The sequence below is a fragment of the Babylonia areolata genome, chromosome 9 (genome assembly GCF_041734735.1).
Source record: "Babylonia areolata isolate BAREFJ2019XMU chromosome 9, ASM4173473v1, whole genome shotgun sequence".
Taxonomy (NCBI): domain Eukaryota; kingdom Metazoa; phylum Mollusca; class Gastropoda; order Neogastropoda; family Buccinidae; genus Babylonia; species Babylonia areolata.
The window spans coordinates 6,275,030-6,289,136 of NC_134884.1; the positions used below are offsets into that span (position 1 = coordinate 6,275,030).

Consider the following 14,107-nt stretch of genomic DNA (forward strand, 5'->3'; position numbering starts at 1 on the left):
TGACGCATTCACCCATGTCATAAGGACCTCATGGCCAGTGACATTAAAGTGTCAGAGCGACAAATCACCAAGCGTCTCTGTGTGTGTGTGTGTGTGTTCCCCCCTCTCTCTCCCTCTCAATCTCTCTCTCTCTCTTTCTCTCTGTGTCCCCCCCCTCCCTCTCTCTCCCTCCCTCTCAAACTTCCTCTCTCTCCTGCTCTCTCTCTCTCTCCCTCTCTCTCACTGTCCCTCTCTCCTGCTCTCTCTGTCTCCCTCTCTCAATTTCTCTCTCTACTGCTCAGCCACTCTCTTCCTCTCTCTTTCTCAACCCGAGCTCTAAATTCTCTCTCCCTCTCTCTGTCTCTCTCTCTTGTTTCTCATTCCTCCCTCCCACAGACGATGCCCAAGCCGTGGACGGGCGACCTCTTCGTCAACATGATCATGAAGCTGCTGTCTGTCTGTCTGTCTGTCTCTCTCTCTCTCTCTCTCTCTCTCTCTCTCTCTCTCTGAGCTCTCTTTCTCTCTCACACACACGCTCTCTTCCTCTTTCATTCTCAGTTCGAGTTCTAAGTCATCTCTCTCTCTCTCTCTCTCTCTCTCTCTCTCTCTCTCTCTCTCTCTCTCTCTCTCTCTCTCTCTCTCTCTCTCTCTCTCTCTCCCTTTCTCCCCCCATCACCCCCCCTCTCTCTCTCTCTCCCTTTCTCTCTCCCCCCCATCCCTCCCTCTCTCTCTCTCTCTGTGTCTCTCTCTCTCACTTACACGCTTTCTTCCTCTTTCATTCTCAATTCGAGTTCTAAGTCATTTCTCTCTCACCCCCCACCTCCCCTACCCTCCCACACAGACGATGCCCAAGCCGTGGACGGGCGACCACTTCGTCAACATGATCATGAAGCTGCTGCGCTTCGCCTCCTTCCCCCACAAGACCTGCGTGGCCGAGGCCATCACCCTGGTCCACACCCAGGAGGTGCTCTCCGAGGCCACCTGCCAGGCTGCCCAGAAGATGCTGCTGACGGCCCTGAACCACCACACCCACACGCCCTCCTGCGCGGAGCCCGAGCAGAAGACGTTCATCCTGGCGGGCGTCAAGGGCCTGCAGGCCATGGGCATCTGCGACAAGGAGTTTGTGCTGGAGATGCTGGTGCAGTTCCTGGACGGGGACCGGGAAGTCAGGTAGTTGGGAGGTTTGGGGGGGAGGGTTGTTCTGTGTTGTGTTGTGTGTTGTGGTGTGGTGTATATAGTGTGTCGCATTGTATTGTATTCTTCTTCTTCTTCTTCTTCTTCTTCTTCTTCTTCTTCTTCTGCTTCCTCTTTTTCTGTGTTCGTGGGCTGCAACTCCCACGTTCACTCGTATGTGCACGAGTGGGCTCTTACGTGTATGACCGTTTTTAACCCCCCCGCCATGTAGGCAGCCATACTCCGTTTTCGGGGTTGTGCATGCTGGGTATGTTCTTGTTTCCATAACCCTCCGAACGTTGACATGGATTACGGGATCTTTAATATGTGTATTTGATCTTCTGCTTGCCATAATATTATACACACGAAGGGGGTTCGGGCACTAAGCAGGCCTGCACATATGTTGACCTGGGAGATTGGAAAAATCTCCGCCCTTTCTCTACCAGGCGCCGTTGCCGAGATTCGAACCCGGGACCCTCAGGTTGAAAGTCCAACACTTTATTGCGCCCGTCGTTGTAGTGTATTGTATTGTGTTGTATCATATCATATCATATCGTGTCATGTCGTGTCGTTTCGTATGGAATTGAATTGTGTTGTGTTGGATTGTATTGTGTTGTGTTGTGTTGCATTGTATTGTATTGTACTGTAGTGTGTTGTATTGTATTGCATTGTATTGTACTGAAGTGTGTTGTATTGTAGCGTATTGTAATGTATTGTACTGTAGTTTGTTGTGTTGTATTGTGTCATATTGTTGTGTTCTGCTGTATTGTGTTGTATTGCATTGTAGTGGAGTGGAGTGTTGTATTGTGTTGTATTGCTATTGTAGTTTATTACATTGTATTGTGTCATGTCGTGTCAGGTTGAATTGTATTGCAATGTATCAGGTTGTGTTGTATTATATTTTATTGTTGTGTGTATTGGGTTTGTGTGTGCATGTGTGCGTATGGGTATGCATGCATATTTGTGCATGTGTGAGTTTGTGCATGTGTTTTATCTTCAGTTTAACGTCTATTCACTATAAGTTTTTTTAGACGGAAAGGAGTAAAGAAGTGGATAAAGGAAAGGGAATGCATGTGAATATTAGTGTAAAAAAAGTATTCATGTTATGTATCAGAGGAAAAGTATATTATAAGAAAAAGGTCTAAAGAGATCGTGGTGTGTATTGAATGAGTTGTCATGGGAAGGAGAATATGTATATGCATATCGACAAGTATTAACCTACAACAATGTAAATATAAATCACAACATTAATTATAACACATCAAAGGAGGATACCAACTGGACTGGAGTTTAAAATTTCCGAAAACATTCTAAGCAATGAATAATCATTCAAAATCTTTTCAGTGGCTAGTGAAATATTGGAAGAAAAGTCATCAATTACATCTTTAGGAATTAACTGTCTTATTGTGCATGTGTGTGTGTGTGTGTGTGTGTGTGTGTGTGTGTGTGTGTGTGTACAGAGCGACAGTGCTGGACATCCTGAACTCCATAGGGCTGCAGGACCCTCACCGACAGCTGCAGAAGGAGCTGGACTCCTGGGACATCTGGAACATGGAGGACGCTGACCGCAAGAAGGACCTCAAGAGGATGTGCAGTCAGTGGCTCGACAGGTGGGACAGGCATTTGTGTGTGTGTGTGTGTGTGTTTGCTGGTTTGTTTGTTGTTGTAATTCATGGAAGATCGTGACTGCAAGGTCTTCAAGAGAATGTTTTAACTTTTGTTTGTTGTTGTAATTCATGGAAGATCGTGACTGCAAGGACTTCAAGAGAATGTTTTAACTTTGTTACCCAAACTGCCAAATCTTGCTACTACCACCTTCGTCGCATCAGCCTGATCAGAAAACATCTTTCTGCCGAAGCAGCTGTCAAACTTCTTGTCCTCTGTTTCATTATGTCTTGTATCGACTACCGCAATTTCACTCCTGTGTGGTGTGAATGAATCCTCTATTCACACCCTATAACACATTCAGAACAATGCCGCGCGCCTTGTACTCAAGAAGAAGACTGACCACATCTCCCCTCTTCTGTCACAACTTCACTGGCTTCCTGTATCAAAACGCATACACTATAAACTTGACACCGTTTGTTACAAGTGCCTCAACAATGCAGCCCCTGACTACCTGACCAATCTACTCAATATCTACAAACCCTCACGCACCCTCCGCTCTTCCTCTGATCCTCTCACTTTCCGGATTCCACGTAACCAAGCTCAGTACCTTTGGCCCGCGTGCCTTCTCTGTTTCTGGCCCACTCTCCTGGAACGAACTTCCACTCTCAGTCTGTCAACTGCCTACTTTCTCTTCTATCAAGACTGCTCTTAACTCTCTCCATACGAACAGCGAAAGAGATGACGTTAACAGCGTTTCACCCTAGTTACCATCATCAAAATATTGCAAGCGGAAGGCTCTTATACTGAAGAGGTGAATGTTGACAAAGAATACCACAATTCTGACGACGGAAGCTAAATGTTGGGTCATTCAGACACCCACTGGACAACCGAGGGGTCTGTGTAGAGGAGAAGTGAGGACTGGCCGTACTGAGTGAGTTAAAACTCACCTCTTTTCTTCTTCCCAGTAGTCATGTCCATGATGCCTACCACTCCCACTGCAGCCTGTACCTACTCGGTGTGGGAACCTGAGATGTAAATATTTGTACATAACTCTTTTTTTTTTTCCATTTTTCCTCTCTTTTGACAGTTTTGTTTAGCCGTACAGCAGGTCTTGAAATGTGTGTGTGTGTGTGTGTGTGTGTGTGTGCGCGCGCGCGCGTTTGTTTGTATGTGTGTGTGCTTGTGCTTACATTTTTTCTCCGTGCACTTAGAGTTGATTTCATCAAGATTTTGTGCCTTATAAACACCATAATTATAATTATTATAAATTATAATTACTCATAATTATGATTATATTGTACAGTCAGTGGCTCAACAGGTGGGACAGGTGTTTGTGTGTGTGTTTGTTGGTTGGTTTGTTTGTTGTTTTAATTCATGGAAGATGCTGATTACAAGTACTTCAAGAGAATGTGCAGTCAGTGGCTCCAGAAAAAGGCGTGTGTTTGGTTCATTGTTGTTTTGATCCATGAAGGAAGTCGACTGCAAGAAGGACTGGTCAGTGGCTCGACAGGTGGGGTAGGTGTTTGTTGTTGCTTAATTCATGCAGAACGTTACCATGATAGGGCCCCTTTCCTCTAATTCTGCTGTCTGCCTTGTGACGGAGACAAAAGTGGGTCAGACGCCATTGTTGACACGCACTGTTCACGTGAACTTAACCAGTCACCACCAAAAATAACTCTCCTCCTTCGCGTGCGAGCACAGCAATACACACTGCATTTACTGGTCGCAGTGGAGAGCGGAAAGGTCAGTTAAGATATTCTTAGCTCATAACGTCATAATGGAAATTAGGCGCCATTCCGAAAATTCAAAACTATCTAAAACCTCCATTGGGTCCCTTGGTCTGGAGTGAGTTAAACCATCCTGCACTCTTTCCTGCAGGTGGATGACGTCCTACAAGCTGCACATCAAGGATGCTGTGGAGCGACTGCAGAAGGGACAGAACCTTCACGGCCGTGTGCGCCGAGGGTCCATGGCCCCCCGCGGCTCCATCGCCCCCGGGTCACGCAGGGTAGGGGCTTCAATTACATCTCAGAACAAAGGGGGTTGGGGGGAGGGGGGGTAGGGGGGAATGTTGGATGGTGTTTTTTTTTATTTGGGTGGTTGGGGGTGGGTTCTTTTTTTTCTTTTCTTTTTTTTTTCTTTTTTTTTTGGGGGGGGGGGGGGGGGGGGAGGGCAGGCGAGGGGGGTTGGTTGTTTACACAGGGTAGAGGTTCAATCACATCCCAGAACACAGGGCTTTTGATGGGGTTTTGTGCTTTTGTTGTTTTTGTTTGTTTGTTTGGTTGGTTGGGGTTTTTTTTGTTTTGGTTTTTTTTTGTTGGTGTTTTTTGTTTGTTTATGCAGGTTAGATGTTCAATCACACACCAGATCAGTGGGATTTTGGTGTTTTTTATTTGGGTGGTTGGTTGGTTGGTTTTTTGTTTGTTTTTTTTTTTTTGTTTTGCTTTGTTGGTTTTTTTTGGCAGTATTGTTGTTGTTTTGTTGTTGTTATTATATGGATTATTTTTCTGAACTTGTCACTGCCTTTTGTCTGTTTGAAAATTAACTTTGAAAAAAAAAATCTGCTAGATTTTAGTCTTTTAGTCTTCTTTTGGTGTGGGTTTTTTGTTTTGTTTTTGTTTTGTTGTTGTTGTTGTTGTTGTTTTTAGATAAAACTTTTTATAAGATTATGGTAATGAAAAATGTGCCTGTGCTGGCCTGGCAGATTGGAAACATCTCCACCCTTAATTAACCCACCAGGTGCAGCAGGGATCGAACTGAGGGTGTGCCGTCAGTGGCTTGACAGGTGCTGCATGCGTTGTTGTCAGTTGTTGTTGTTGTTGTTGTTTTGGGGGATTGATGGCTTATCAGGAATTTATATTTTGTTACTAGCAACGTATTATAAGTATGCTGAATTTAAAAAAAAAAAAAAAAAAATTGACTCTTTAATGATGCTGTTTCATGGTTAACTACCACATGACGAGTACGCAGTATGAAAAAAAAAGTTGACTCTTTAGTGACGCTATTTCATGACTAACAGCACATGGTTAGTATGCTGAATGGGAAAAAGGTTTACTTTTCAGTGGCGCTATTTCATGATTTACAACACATAGCAAGTATGCTGAATGGCGACTTAGCCATTATTGTCGTTAGTAGGGGGCTTAGTAGGTGTTGTTGAGTGAGTGCCGTACGTGTTTGACATGTTTGTGTCAGTGTGTGTGTGTGTGTGTATATGTATACATATATACATGGCTCCGCGACTAAGCCATTATTGTCGTTAGTAGGGGGCTTAGTAGGTGGTGTCCTAAGTACGTTAAAACAGAACAGGGACCACTGAACACCACCAAAGTGACTCAGCAGCAGTGCAGGGTCTCTTCTGGTGTGTGGCCTCCTGGCGACATCGATGGTTCCCTGCGGACTGCCGACGGTGGATCTGTGACGGACGAACCTGGGTGTGGCCGTGTATAGGGGAATCTAAATGAGCGGCGTGGGAGTAATGCCACTGAAATGATGCAGATGATGGGGCAGCAAAAAAAAAAAAAAAAAGAAAGAAAAAAAAAAAGTATGCTGAATGAAAAAAAAGTTGACTTTTTAGTGACACTATTTCAAAACAAACAGCACATGGCGAGTATGCTGAATAGGAAAAAAAGTTGACTCTTTAGGGATGTTATTTCATGATTAACAACCCATGGCAAGTATGTTGAATAGGAGAAAAAAAAGTTGAACGATAATCTTTTTGGGCGATGGCTGATAGCCTACTTTTCTATTTCCGCTAAACCATGGTCAGGGTTAGACTCTGCCAAACTGTGTGTGTGTGTGTGTGTGTGTGTGTGTGTGCTGTCATGTGTGCTTGTGTGCATTTGTACTGTCTGTCTGTCTGTCTTTCTGTCAGTCTGTCTGTTCATCCTTGTGCCTATATGTATGTGTGGATGTACGAACGTACATATACTTATGTAATAACTCCGTCAGTCTGTGATATGATTTTCTTTTGATTATAATGAACTTTATGTTTTTGAAAGAAAAGAGCCTTCTTTGCAAGGAAGAAAAGAAGAAAAAAGGAAACATCGTGAAGACTAATAATAATAATAATAATGGTATTTATATAGCGCTGAATCTTGTGCAGAGACCAATAAAAGCGCTTTCGCACCAGTCATTCACACGCATGCTTAACTCTAAAACTGGAGAAACTGAAGACAATGAAGAGGCAGGGAAGGGAGGCTATTTTGGGAAGAGGTGGGTTTTAAGGCTAGACTTGAAAGAGCTGAGTGTGGCGACTTGACGAAGCGAAAGAGGAAGTTCATTCCAGTTGCAAGGTCCAGAGACAGAGAAAGAACGGCGGCCAACAGTCGAGTGTTTGAATCTGGGTATGCGTAAACAGAGTGGCTCCGAAGGCTACCAAACTGATGTGTAAGCGTTCCCGCATTGTTGGTGTCTGACCCAGGGGAGCACAATGCCGGCAGACAGCGACACAGTTACCACCCTTGGGGGAGGCGACCACAACCGACCATCCACACGTGGCTCCATGACATGTGAGTGCTTCTGACTGAAGGTACACGACCTCTAGATTAAAACTGATTTTTTTTTTTTTTTTTTTTTTTAAGAATAATAGTCGTAATAATGATGATGATAATGATAATGCTAGTACTAACAACAACTATATATAATCATGATAATAATAATACCAATGATAATGTTAAGAATGATGATAATTATAATAATAATTATGATGGTGATGATGATAATGATGGGGGTGGAGTGGGGGTCAGACAATCGGAATGCAGAGAGAGAGAGGTTAAGTTGTTACATTTGCTGTCAGTTGGTTCCAGACCAGTAAAATATTTTGGCAACGAAAACAATAACACCAATCAAACACTCAATTGAGGCACTTAAGCAAAACTAGTGAAAGCATACTAACAAGTTGATGATCGTCTCATTTGTAACGCTTTATGAACGAACATAGCCAAGTTGTTCAAGACTGTACTGTTTTTGTTTGCAGCAAGAACGGATAATTTAAAACTTGATGGGTTATTTACAGAATTTTTGAAGGTACGTATTTGTCGATAAGCTCTTTATATCTTGGACAAACCAGTGTAAAAATGGAATTTTGTTTCTTGAACAAAACGGGACAGTTTAAACTATCCAACGAAACATTCGCAGAGAGAGAGAGGGAGAGAGAGAGAGAGAGAGAGAACAAGAACAAGAACAAAACTTTAATCTCCAGGCCTCCGGCCCATAGAAAGAGGTCAAAAGTACACAATATGGTGATCACTCAGCCACAACAAAATGTAAAATACGTACTAACTTAACCTTAACTTACCAAGTTTGCATACGGCGAATTAGGACGTTAGGACGAATGTGCACCGATTACCCAGAGAGAGAGAGAGAGAGCGATAGAATTAAAAAAATAAAACAAAAAAATGTATGGCGGTGTTCCAGTCGCCATTGACAGGCCGGACATGGCACTGGCAGACCACGCCACCTACTTCGAGGCCATGAACTACTTCTGCGAGATGATGACGGAGAAGGAGCTGGAGGCCCTGCGCAGGGGAGAGAACCTGCGGCGAGGGGCACAGGACGAGCAGGTGGTGCAGGCCAAGAACACAGTGCTGGTGCTGCCCAAGATCGCACAGTGAGTCAGGCGTCTGTGATGGTGATGATGATAGTGATGGTACTGCCAGTAGTAATAATGATAGTAGTGATGATAATTAGACAGTGAGTCTTGCGTCTGTGATGGTGATGATGATAGTGATGGTACTGCCAGTAGTAATAATGATAGTAGTGATGATAATGACACAGCGAGTCAGGCGTCTGTGATGGTGATGATGATAATGATGGTACTGCCAGTAGTAATAAGGATAGTAGTGATGATAATGATACTGCTGCTACTACTACTACTTCTACACTACTACTTCTACTACTACTAATGATAATAATAATAATAATAATAGTATTTATATAGCGCTGAATCTTGTGCAGAGACAAATCAGAGCGCTTTCGTACCAGTCAATCACACACATGCATAACTCTAAAACTGGAGAAACTGAAGACAAGGAAGAGGCAGGGAAGGGAGGCTATTTTGGGAAGAGGTGGGTTTTAAGACCTGACTTGGAAAGAGCTGAGTGTGGAGACCTGACGAAGCGAAAGAGGAAGTTCATTCCAATTGCAAGGTCCAGAGACAGAGAAAGAACGGCGGCCAACAGTGGAGTGTTTGAATCCGGGTGTGCGTAAACAGAGTGGATCCGAAGCCGATTGTAGAGAGCGAGGTGAAGGCAGCCACAAAGATAGGAAGAGACAGATTTGTGAATACATTTATAACATAGAGTGCTGATCTTGTACTTTATTCTATGTGCTACAGGGAGCCAGTGGAGACGTTGTAAAAGAGGAGTAATAATGATGATAATAATGTTGTTGTAAGGTTTGGGCTTTACACCCAGAGAAAACACTGTGTGTGTGTCCGTCTGCTTTTCTTTCTCTGATATACATGCTAACATATACACACACACACACACACACACACACACACACACACACACACATCCGAATGACTAGCGTCCAGACCACCACTCAAGGTCTGTTGGAGGGGGAGAAAATAGAGGCGGCTGAGCCGTGATTCGAACCAGTGCGCTCAGATTCTCTTGCTTCCTTGGTGTTACCTCTAAACCATCACTCCACCTTTGGCGTTGCAAATTTTCACCGCTTCTCATCCAATCACCGAAGTTAAGCAACGTCGGGCCTGGTTAGTCCTTGGATGGGGACCGCCCTGGAATTCGTGGCGCTGCTGGCTTTTCTTAAGGAGGAAGGTGGCAGAATGGTTGAGACGCTCATCAGCCAATACAGAGAGTCCGTGAGGGTCTGGGTTCGAATTTTGCTATCGCCCTTTCTCCCCAAGCTTGACTGGAAAATCAAACTGAGTGTATAGTCATTTGGATGAAACGATAAACCCAGGTCCCGTTTGCAGCATGCACTTGGCGCACTGAAAAAGAACCCATGGCAATGAGAATGTTGTCCTCTGGCAAAATTCTTTAGAAGAATTCCACTCTAATAGGTACACATGTATAAATATGCATATATATATATATATGTGTGTGTGTGTGTGTGTGTGTGTGTGTGTGTGTGTGTGTGTGTACATGCACTCAAGGCCTGACGAAGCGTGTCGGGTCGTGCTGCTAGTTAGGCTTCTGCCTAGCAGATGTGGTTTAGCGTGTATGGATTTGTTTGAACGCAGTGACGGCCTCCTTGAGAAACTGAAACTAAAACTTTTCTGGGTCCAGCAGTTACTATTTTAATTTTTTTTTTTCACATGTTTCAGGAAACCAGCGTTGGTTCGTCTGGGAGAGATGCACACCAGCCAGTGCCGACAGTCGCGTGATGCAGGATTCAGCATCGGTGAGTTCAAAAGGCTGCAGGTCCTATCAACCTTTTACAGCCTTCGGTATTTGTATTTGTATTTCTTTTTTTTTTTATCACAACAGATTTCTCTGTGTGAAATTCGGGCTGCTCTCCCCAGGGAGAGCGCGTCGCTACACAACAGCGCCACCCTTTTTTTTTTAATTTTTTCCTGCGTGCAGTTTGATTTGTTTTTCCTATCGAAGTGGACTTTTATACAGAATTTTGCCAGGAACAACCCTTTTGTTGCTGTGGGTTCTTTTACATGCGCTAAGCGCATGCTGCACACGGGACCTCGGTTTATCGTCTCATCTGAATGACTAGCGTCCAGACCACCACTCAAGGTCTAGTGGAGGGGTAGAAAATATCGGAAGCCGAGCCGTGATGCGTACCAGCACGCTCAGATTCTCTCACTTCCAAGAACTAAGTGCCTTTCCCAAAGACACAACATGAAATTTGAGTAACACTCCCAAAGTGGAGTGATGGCCAGGAGGTAACACGTCCGCCTAGGAGGCGAAAGAATCTGAGCGCGCGGGTTCCGAAATCACGGCTCAGCCGCCGATATTTTCTCCCCCTCACTTAGCGCACGTAAAAGATCCCACGGCAACAAAATGGTTGTTCCTGGCAAAATTCTGTAGAAAAATCCACTTCGATAGGAAAAACAAATAAAACCGCACGCAGGAAAAATACAACAACAACAAAAATGGGTGGTGCTGTAGTGTAGCGACGCGCTCTCCCTGGGGGAGAGCAGCCCAAATTTCACACAGAGAAATCTGTTGTGATAAAAAGAAATACAAATACAAAAGACACATCCATGAAGTGGACGACCCTCGACTGTATTGTGTGGTCCCAGTCTTTCTGTTTGAACCCGAAGCCACAGTTAGCTCTGGGTAGGAGCTGGTGGCAATGGGCCCCCGCCTCCCCCCCCGGCCCCCCCCCCCAAAAAAACAAAAAAACAAACCCACCTTTCATGGTGATCGAACCAGCATTCTTCAAGTCGTTGGTCTATGACGCTACCCCCGAAAGCGGAGTATGGCTGCCAACATGGCGGGGTAAAAACGGTCATACACGAAAAAGCCCACTCGCGCTATATGTGAGTGAACGTGGGAGTTGCAGCCCACTAACGCAGAAGAAGAAGGTCCCTATGACGCTAATCACTTCACTGCTGTCGGCAGGTCATGTTCGTTGCTGCATGGATGAGGAAGGTGGCAGAATGGTTAACTCACTCAGTACGGCCAGTCCTCTCTTCTCCTCAACACAGACCCCTCGGATGTCCAGTTGGTGTCTCAGTGACCCAACCTTTAGCTTCCGTCGTCAGAATTGTGGTATTCTTTGACAACATTCACCTCTTCAGTATAAGAGCCTTCCGCTTGCAATATTTTGATGGTGGTAATTGGGGTGAAACGCTGTTAACGTCGTCTCTTTCGCCGTTCGTATGGAGAGAGTTAAGGCGCCCATCTGCCAGTGCAGTGTCCTAGAGGGTTGTGGGTTCGAATCCCGCTCTCACCCTTTCTCTCCTAAGTTTGACTGGAAAATGAAACTGAGCGTCTGGTCATTTTGGATGAAACGATAAACCCGAGGCCCCCATGTGGTGCAACACGCTTTTGGCGCACTGAAAAAAACTCCATGGCAACAAAAGTGTTGTCTTCTTGCGAAACTCTTTAGAAGCTATTCATCCTGGTGGGTACAGTTTCAGTTTCAGTAGCTCAAGGAGGCGTCACTGCGTTCGGACAAATCCATACACGCTACACCACATCTGCCAAGCAGATGCCTGACCAGCAGCGTAACCCAACACGCTTAGTCAGGGCCTTGAGATGGGTACAAATGTACATGAAATATACATGCGTGCACCCTTCAGGACCTGACAGTTGTGTTGGGTTATGCTGCTGTCAGGTACCTGCCTAGCAGATGTGGTGTATCATGTATGGATTTGTCCGAATGCAGTGACGCCTCCTTTGGAGAGTGAGACTGAAACAGTTGCTGCATTGACATGCATTGAATGAATAAGACTTGTTTAAACCAATGAGGATGAGGATGAGGAGGATGCTATGGCGAGGCACTGACACTTTGTTGCTGTGTGTGTGTGTGTGTGAGTGCCTGCGTGCATGCATGCATGTGTGTGTGTGTGTGTGCGTGTGTGTGTTTGTGTGCGTGTGTGTGTGCGTGTGTGTGTGCGCGCGCGTGTGTGTGCACGTGTGTGCGTGTGCAGACTACCAGCAGATCAACATGCTGGGCAAGGGGAGGCAGCCCCCGCCGGGGCAGCTGACGGGGTTCGTGCCCTGCATCAACCTGCCCATGAAGGCCGTGCACCTCAACCCCTTCCCCAGCCCCATCGACGACAACGACCCCATGTACTCCCAGCCCATCCTCATCACCCTCAAGTCCTCGCAGAAGTACTTCATCCCCTCGCAGTCTGTGGTGCCCAGAGAGATGCTCCAGGCTGCGCCTAGTAGTTAGTTCACTGGTTTGGTCGGGGGGTGAGGGGGGGCGGGGGGGGGGGGTGTCTCTGCTTATCTCTCGCTTCCCAGGAAGTACTTCATCCCCTCGCAGTCTGTGGTGCCCAGAGAGATGCTCCAGGCTGCGCCTAGTAGTTAGGTCACTGGTTTGGTCGGGGGGCGAGGGGGGGAGGGGTGTCTCTGCTTATCTCTCGCTTCCCAGGAAGTATTTCATCCCCTCGCAGTCTGTTGTACCCAGAGAGATGCTCCAGGCTGCGCCTAGTAGTTAGGTCACTGGTTTGGTCAGGGGAGGTGGGGGTGTCTCTGCCTCTCTCTCTCTCTCTCTCTGTGCCCAAAAGTACTTCATCCTTTACCATATTGTCGTGCCCATAGAGTTAGTCACTGGTCCGGGGATGGGTCTCTTTCTCTGTTTCTCTCTGTCTCTGTCTGTCTGTGTCTGTCTCTCCCTGTCTCTGTCTGTCTCTCTCTGTGTGCCCAGAAGTACTTCATCCCCTCCCAAGCTGCGCCCAGCAGTTAGTCACTGGTCAGGGGATGGGTCTCTCTCTGTTTCTCTCTGTCTCTCTCTGTCTGTCTCTCTGTCTATGTCTGTCTCTGTGCCTGTCTCTCCTCTCAGAAATACTTCACCATTTCCCAGTCTGTTATGCCCATAGAGCTCTGGGTCTCTCTGTTTCTCTTGTCTGTCGCTGCGTTTTTTTGTCCCTCCCCCTCGCTCTCTCTGTCTCTCTCTGTCTCTCTCACTCACTGCCTCTCTCTCTGTCTCTCTCTCCTCCCAGAAGTACTTAATCCCTTCCCAATCTGCCATGCCCAGAGAGTTTCTGCAGGCTTCGCGTTGCAGTTAGTCGCTGGTCAGGAATGGGTCTTTCTGTCTCTCACTCTCTCTCTCTCTCTCTGTCTGTCTCTCCCTCTCTCTGCCACTATCTCTCTCTCTCACTGTCTCTCTCTCGGTCTCTCACTGTCTCTGTCTCTCTCTGTCTGTCTCTCTCTCTCTGTCTCTCACTGTCTCTCTTTCTCTGTCTCTCTCTCTCACTGTCTCTGTCTCTCACTCTGTCTCTCACTCTCTGTCTCACTCTCTTTGTGTCTCTCTCTCACTGTCTCTCTCTGTGTCTCTCTCTTTCTCTATCTCTCATGCTATCTGTCTTTCTCTCTCTCTCTCTCTTTCTCTTTCTCTCAATCTTTCTCTCTCTATCTCTCTCTCTCTATCTCGCTCTCTCTCTTTCTCTCTCTCACACACTCACTCTCTCTCACTCTCTCTCTCTCTCTCTCTCTCTTATGTCAGCTGGAGACGATGAGACAGAAATTAGACTGACCAAAGGATGTCCCTGAACTCACCCAATTTTATTTATTGCTTGGAGGGCGTGTGTGTGTGGTGGGGGGGGGGGGGTAGTGGGTGGTGTGGGGGAGGGGAGCGTCTTGTTTGCTTGTTCTTCCCCTAAGTCCTGGCAGGTTGAGGCCCTGGGTGGTCAGCTGGGCAGTGAACAGTGATACTGACCAACCTGTGGCTGGGAAGAAAACGAATTGTGATACGG

General features: G+C 46.1%; 1 protein-coding gene across 1 annotated transcript in view; it reads left to right on the forward strand.

Annotated features, from left to right (window-relative positions):
* Positions 1-12,594, forward strand: part of LOC143285935 (uncharacterized) — a 74,046-nt gene extending 61,452 nt beyond the window's left edge. The window contains exons 25-31 of the mRNA XM_076593388.1: positions 821-1,149; positions 2,613-2,762; positions 4,639-4,768; positions 7,181-7,268; positions 8,176-8,368; positions 10,049-10,125; positions 12,335-12,594. Of these exons, the coding sequence (XP_076449503.1) occupies positions 821-1,149; positions 2,613-2,762; positions 4,639-4,768; positions 7,181-7,268; positions 8,176-8,368; positions 10,049-10,125; positions 12,335-12,582 (1,215 nt within the window). The 3' untranslated portion in view covers positions 12,583-12,594. The remainder of the gene's footprint in view (positions 1-820; positions 1,150-2,612; positions 2,763-4,638; positions 4,769-7,180; positions 7,269-8,175; positions 8,369-10,048; positions 10,126-12,334) is intronic.
* The last annotated feature ends 1,513 nt before the right edge of the window (positions 12,595-14,107 follow it).